This window comes from Daktulosphaira vitifoliae, unplaced genomic scaffold, assembly GCF_025091365.1.
Source record: "Daktulosphaira vitifoliae isolate Bord-2020 unplaced genomic scaffold, ASM2509136v1 Scaffold_2, whole genome shotgun sequence".
NCBI classification, from domain to species: Eukaryota; Metazoa; Arthropoda; class Insecta; order Hemiptera; family Phylloxeridae; genus Daktulosphaira; species Daktulosphaira vitifoliae.
In genome coordinates, this window is record NW_026099573.1 from 3,784,608 (window position 1) to 3,792,253 (window position 7,646).

The 7,646-nt window shown below is 28.5% G+C and overlaps 1 protein-coding gene across 2 annotated transcripts; it reads right to left on the bottom strand.

Annotated features, from left to right (window-relative positions):
- Positions 1–39: 39 nt before the first annotated feature.
- Positions 40–4,764, bottom strand: LOC126898815 (intermembrane lipid transfer protein Vps13-like). Of its 2 annotated transcripts, XM_050673201.1 has the most exons (9): positions 4,473–4,764; positions 4,281–4,418; positions 4,053–4,223; positions 3,833–3,990; positions 3,669–3,780; positions 3,358–3,582; positions 2,230–2,626; positions 195–1,831; positions 40–122 (listed from the first exon to the last, which is right to left on the bottom strand). In XM_050673201.1, the coding sequence occupies exons 1-7, from the start codon at positions 4,686–4,688 to the stop codon at positions 2,606–2,608; spliced, it is 1,041 nt and encodes a 346-aa protein (XP_050529158.1). In that variant the 5' UTR covers positions 4,689–4,764; the 3' UTR covers positions 40–122; positions 195–1,831; positions 2,230–2,605. The 2 variants fall into 2 exon arrangements, with proteins under 2 accessions (XP_050529158.1, XP_050529159.1); XM_050673202.1 differs by lacking the exons at positions 40–122; positions 195–1,831; positions 2,230–2,626 and having other exon boundaries at positions 3,083–3,582.
- Positions 4,765–7,646: the final 2,882 nt, after the last annotated feature.

Here is a 7,646-nt window from a genome sequence, read left to right on the forward strand (position 1 = left end):
TATTTTAATATAAAAGTAATGAATAATGTATTTATGATAGTAAAAATGAATTTTCAATTATATGATTCTTTCAGGGTATCTTTACTACATCCAGGAAACTTTTTTCTATAATCTTGAACTACCTGAAAATATATCAAATTATAAATAATTAAATGAAAAATAAATATTGTATAACTAGAATAAAGGATTATTACTTGCAAAACAAATTGCTTTTGTTTTTAATTTTTCGTGAACTTTTCATTGAAATCCGTCATAAGTTTGCCGTATCGTTGACTACTTTTATTGATTCTACCACTTTTTTTCCTTCAATGTACCCTTCATGTTCGTTCCATTTGTCTGGCTGAACTTTCAAAAAATCATTAGACATATTAAATTTTTCAAATTATTCCCTAGAATATATAATGGTAATTCTTTGCTAAGAAAGTGTTGTAAATCTTCAAATTTGAGGATGAACTTTCTCTGCGATTCTTTTTCAGGAGTACCATGCATAATTTTTTCAGCCATTTTCTTCTTGTATCATTACTTAACCTTTCATCAAAAATTAAAAAAGCCGCACACTCTTCACTTAAGTACCTCAAATGATTAATAAATTTCATAATTGCTTTTTCAGCGACTTCTTTATCGTCATTTTTATAAAAATATAATTTTTTTTAAAAACCCAATGTCATTCATTGTGGACGTAGCAGCATTTGAACATAAAAACCACGATTCTACGTAACACTTTATAATAAAACAGCAGATTCGTTTTAAACATTTATCTTCGCGTTCAGTAATTTTAAACTGGTGTCGGAATAAAAATAGTTTTAAATAATACAATGATTTGGTCATCCAACGTGGGAGATGACAAGCACCTGGTGTTTTAAAGTGTGTACCTTTAGGTGACACACCACCTAAAAATATTATTATTAGTTCGAGAAATTCTTTATAATCATCTCTAGGTAGTTCTTCTCCGAGTTTAATTTTACAAAATTGTATCATCTCATCAGCAATTCCCATTAAAATATTTTTTCCATGTTCATCAGTAGTTCAAATTAAATAAGAATTTTTATCATTATTTGGCCATTCTTTTTTCAAATTTTTAAACTAAGTAATTTCAGGTCCTGTACTTGTTGCTAATTTTAATTCAGTAAATACGCCTTGCAAAACTATTTCGTAAACATGCTACCTACATGCTAAGAATAAAATATCTCTATCAACTTTTTGTTCTAGGAGATGGCGTATGCCATTTAATCGACAAGTATTGCTCGCAGTTGTGTCAAATACAAAAGCAACGTTTTTTTCTAAAATAGACCATTCCTCTAAAGTTTCATAAATAGCAGAAGTTATTTCAATTCCTGTACCTTAATATATATGAGGGACTCCGAACAATTGACTAACATTGTGTGCTGTAACAATTATAGGAAGTCGATCAACTTTAGATGTTCCAGTTATATCTGGTAGTAATTTAGAATCCCAGTGGAGTACTAATGATTTTGTCTTTAAATGGTCAAATTTGCATTTTAAATCTTGAAAAATATATTTATGAAACTTTTCTCTAGCAGATTTTATTGACGCCCTGTTAATAACATACACACTTGGATCGACGGAAACAGCATCTAAAACTGCTGTTAGTATGTGAACGCAATCTCTGACGCTCACTTTACACTTGTCAACTACAGCCGCTAAATGCTTAGACATTATTTCTTTCCTAGCTCTTTTTTTTTTCATCAGAATCAAGTAAAATTTTTTTTTTGGGTGTTCGATGTACTAGGAAAACAAGGATTTTGTAATTCTAACAGGTCATCAGAGTTTGAGGAATCTGACAAAGATGAATCAATTTCGGAACAATACACTAAAAAAAAAAATAAAAGTTATCTTATAAAGGAAAACATTTTTATTTTATAACGTTATAAAAAAGTATGTTTTATTAATAAACGTTTCTTTTTAATAATAAATTATTGTGCATCAGTAGAATTATATTATTCGTGAATAAAGTAATAAAAATAATGAAATATAAAATAAAAAAAAAAAATTAAAAAATATTACGTCTATATGTCACTTTCGGAATTAAGGTATGGTATTTTATCAATGTTAATAATACATCTTAAATTAAATCAAATTTATTAATTAAAAACTTCAAGTTTCAATTATTTATTAGAATTGTCATAAGTTCGCATTACTTACTTATGATAAATTTTAATTTTAATTGATGTTTTTGTTTCATTAATAATTAATACATAAAAAATTTACCTGAAGATTTATTTCATCATAAGCTCTATTTCTTCTTTCGGCAAAATTTGTAGACCTTTTTTCAATTCGTTCTTCAAGTTTTTGATGTTTTCTATCTATTCCCAGCATATAACCAGATCTTCCTTTTGTCCTTTGAGCAATTAAAAACTTTTTGTCGCTTTCTATTTTCATTAAATTAAGAGCATCAGCAAGTGCTATATCAAAAATATCATCCAACTTATTTACAAATTCTTCTTCTTTTTTTTTATCAGCAGCTAATTTTCTAGTGGCATGTTTTTGTAGGTTTTGCTATTCATTATACAATGATTCAACTTTTGCGGTTAAGTGATATTCTTCTTTAACTGGAATACGCGCTTTTTCCCAGAATATAACAATTTCACGAACAACTAATTTTGCACTATCGTGAACATTTAATTTTACATTTCGTATGTTAAAAAAAAGTACACTTAAAACTTGTCTTATAGAAGGTAGCTTGCTGCCAACAATTTGATTCGACATGTTACCAATTAAAAATATTTTACTCGATTCTCTGAGGTTCATTTTTGATGATGATGCCATAATACAGTATAGAGCACTTAATAAGTTGACTGACAAGCTTTTTATTACTAAATGTAAATGTGAGTTAATTTAATGCTCATACCAGTCAACTTGTTAAACGGCCGATTTTAAAATTAGCTTTTCTCGATATCAATTTCAGATAAGAACATTTGATGAATACTTTTCATGTAAAGGTAACATGTCATATAATAATAATAGAACAGTGAAGTTGTAAACAACGCGCGTTTGCGATAATATCTTTTTACAAAAATAACAATAGTTATGTGGCTGCGCAGCGTACATTTTGTANTGTCTTATAACGTCAATCTCTTTCATTGCTTTATTCTGAGATAGATATTTATATTTAATTTTATTAAAATAAATTTCTTTATTTTGGACACTGAAAGCCTCGTTACCCTATTCAAACTATGCCCATTATCTGAATATTATGTTTTTATTAACTAAATTATAATTTTAAAAACTTATAAAGTAAAGTTTCAAAGTCTACCTTCACTTAATTTCCTAATATTTTTAATTTTCTATTTAGACCAGATAAAAGTTAAGAAAAGTATAATATAAAACGTTTCATACTGATAAACAAATAACACTGGATTCTTTTTGCGGAAGAGTAATATTAGTTATTTTTCCTGATAATAGTTCATTCGTTTCTGTATAACCTTCAGCATTACAAAAAATCACTGTTGGCAGTTCATTCATAAAGACATATGTAGGATAAACATGAATATGGATACAGTGACAGCCTGTTTTGTAACTATTTGTCTCTTCAAAACAAACCCGTTCTATAAATCCTACTATCTAAAAAAATATAATTTATGTTGTGCTCAATAACAAGATTTAAGCATCTTTTATTAACTTTAACAACATTAAAATAAGAAAATTACTTTTATGTAATATGGATTGTTATGCAATTCAGAAGGTAAACATTTTAGTAATTTTGTGATATTTTTATTTTGCATTTCGCTCCAAATGAATGGTTCAGTACATGTGAAATATCTAAATATGCTTAAATTTTATAAATGTATTTAACTTTTGCTATATAACTTGCCCGTTCAATTTTAAAAATAATTCATTTTTTTCTGTATGTAGAGCATAAACTGGAATATTTAAAATTTCGTTAGGGTTTATAGAACCAATGCATTTGACTTCAGTCATGTCGTTAGATATTATATACAATTTAATGTTACACCATAAATTATTGTGGACCTAATGTAAATATATAAATAAACTATAAAATTTCTCAAAAGCATTACTTTTAAAAAATCTACCTGAACATTGCTACGTAATGTCACTTCCATACTTCCTCCCACTACAACGGTATCAGTTATTAAAACCCAAGGACGAAAAATTTGTTTAAAAATTGGCATGTTTTCAAAATAACGTTTTGAAGTGGTATTCATATTTAATTCAAAATATTTTTCAGGTTGAGTGTCATTAAACTAAATTTTTAGCAAATTACAAAATCTTATTTTACCAATAATAAATTTTTCAATTACTCTAATTATCAAGTTGCAATCATTAAATAAATGTTTTCTTCCAATCAAAAACATTATATCAATTTTTAATTTTCGTATAAGTTTTAGATTTTCATCATTCTTTAATACAATACTTGAAATTTTTTCTGAATTATACATCTAAATAGAAAATTAATTACAAAAATATAAAATCATCAAATTACTTATACAAACTTGTAATGGTGTGTTTTCAAAAAATATTATCAAATCAAATCCTAATCTATTTTTAATTACAAACGGTACTAGATTAGATGCAATTATTTCAAATTCTTTTTTATTAAAAATTGCTTCTGTATAATGTTCAATTAAATTAGACACGTCTTCAATTGATAATTTAGTCAAAGTAACTTCTAAAATATCCTTATGAAAAATAATAAGTTTAAAAAGCATTAAAAAAATAACTAATAACAATAAATAATTATGTTAAACCATACGTAAGATTTCAAATGAATTTTTAATGTTTTTATTTTATCTCCAGTCTCGTTTGCAGAAGATTCTTCAATTTTGTTATTATAATATTCTATCTAATGTAAATATCGTATATCAAAAAAATTATTTTTTTTATATAAAAAACAATAAAGTTTCATCCAATAAAATTGATTTATTATTAAAATAAATAAAGCTTAAAAATATATTGTTAACATCTAGGAAGTGTGAAAATAATGATATATACATTTGTGACTAGAATAACTAATTGAAAAAAAATAAACATCAATAGAAATAGAAATCAATAAAAATTTATCATAATATTCAATTTTAAATAGGATTTATGGTATCGTTTTTGAAGGACAAAATAAATATAAAAATTAAGTCTTAAAAACCAAATTAAAAATATTTATACTGTCATGTTATCATAAATGACTTTGATAAACGTTCAAAATGATAGCACACTCCTGTATATAATCGTCATTTCGAACTATATATTTTAGGAGTAAAGTACCTTTTTTAATTGAATAGTAGAAATTGAATCAACAAAGTTAAATAAAGATACCAATTTAATNATTAGATTATTTAAGCTATACTTTTGTTAAGATTATATTGTTGGCGTTGTTTTGTTTAGTTAAAAGGTCACGGTTCCAGTTTCGTTTGAGTCGACGTGGTGGGTTATCAGGTATTGTAAAAGTATGCATTTTTTTTATTAAAGGGTTTGTGTTTGTGTTAAGTTTTGAGTGGAATCTAATGTAGTGTAAAGTAGCGAGTTTTTTGACTGATTTGATGTTTAATTCTTTGTGTAAGTTGTTGTTTGTTACATACCAGGGCGCGCTAGTTATCATTCTTAATACTATGTTTTGGAAAGTTTGTATTAGTCGGATATTTGATGGCTTGGCTGGTCCCCATATCTGGATGCCATATGACCAGACTGGTCTGATTAATGAGTAGTTTTGTTTTAAGCGGTAATTTGGATTTGAGAAGTTAACGAGAAAGACATGAAGTCTGCAGTTGGCTTTTTTTCTTTTGTCTTTAAGGTGAGGTCTCCAAGTTAATCGTTTGTCCGATATTATACCTAGGTATTTGGTTATTAATTATTATGTTGTTAAATGTTATAGCTGGACATTTTTCAGAACGGAGAGCGAATGTTACATGACTTGATTTATTTTCATTAATTTTTATTTTCCAGTTCTTGAACCATGATTCCATAATGTTTACATGCGTTTGAAGGTGGTGGGCTGCTTGAGAAATATTACTATGAGTAGAAAGTATAGCCGTATCGTCGGCAAACGTAGCGAGAAGAGTATCAGTAGTCTGGGGTATATCTGCAGTAAATATATTGTTAAGATCGGGAGACAGGTCGCTTCCTTGGGGGACGCCTGCTTGAATTTTGTAAAAAGGAGAATTTGCACAACCGTGTCTTACTGTGAACTTCATTTCACTAAGGTAGGACTTAATTATTAAATATAAAGGTGCTGGAAATATGTGTTTTAATTTGAAAAGCAGTCCGTTATGCCACACTCTATCGAAGGCCTGGGCTACGTCGAGGAATAGTCCAGTACAGTATTTGCGGTTTTCTAACGCTGAAGCTATTGTATCAGTCAGCCTATGAACTTGATGTATGGTAGAGTGTCTCTCACGAAATCCAAACTGAGTGTTTTGTAAAATGTGATGCTCATGCAATATTGGCCTTTTCAGCAGAAGTTTTTCAAACAGTTTACTTAGTGTAGGTAATAAGCTGATCGGTCTATATGATGTTGTCATATTTTTTGGTTTTCCTGGTTTAGGTATAAGAACTATTAGAGCTTTTTTCCAAATTGATAGGAAGTAAGAAAGTCGCATCATACTATTATATATGTATGTAAGAAGGAGAAAACCATTTCTTGATAAGTTTGTTAGCACTTTATTTGTGATGAGATCATACCCAGGAGCTTTTCCTTTTGGTAGTTTTTTGATAGTTGCTTCAATTTCTCCAGGACTGAATGACTTGACAGGAAGAGACATAGGTAAAGAACATGATAGAAAGTCATTAACAGTATTAAATGATTTGAATCAGGCACTATGTCGTCATGTGATTTAAATGTATTAAATAAATGTTCAACAAAGGTTGTAGCTTTCTCTTCGTCTGATATAGCAAGAGTACCGTTATCTTTTTGAAGAGGTGGGATAGTTTCTTTAGTTTGAGTCAGTCGTTTTGTAGCTCTCCATAATGTTGAGTGATTGAATGTAATTTTAATATTGGACTGATTTGAATTTTTGAAGTTGGTTTTTTAGGTTATTAGCTAATTTGTTATAGTTGTTTGAACAAGGGGTAACGAGTGTTTTGCCAAATAGACCTTATTCTTCTTTTCTCACTGATAAGAGCTCTTATATGAACTGGTAGTTTTACTTCGTTTCTACCATTACTCTTACTTAATGAGGATGATCTGTTTGCTGAGTTCTTAAATAGTGAGAGAAAGTTTTGAGCCGCGTTTTCAATGTCTTCATGGGTTTTAAGTGGAATTTTTAAGTTAATATTTCTATCCAAATTGATTTTGAATTTATCCTAGTTAATAGTTCCTTTTGTGAGTGATGGTCTTGTATTATAAGAAACTTCGCCACCAATAGTGAGTATAACAGGTGAGTGGTCGCTGGTGATGTCACAAATATTTTCTATGTTTGTACTTCGCTGGTTTGGAACATTTCTTACAAAAAATTTGAGTATATCAGGGTTTCGGTTTGCGTGGGTAGGCCAGTAAGTAGGTCATGTTGGTGAAATAGTTGAATAGTGTTTATTGTTGATAACCGTAAGCAAATGTTTTCCTCTTTGATTATTACCAAAACAACGCAACCTTGGATGTTTGGAGTTGAAGTCCCCTCCCGCTATAAATGAGTTACCTAGAGAGTTGAAAAACTACTGGAAGCCATTTTGACGTATAC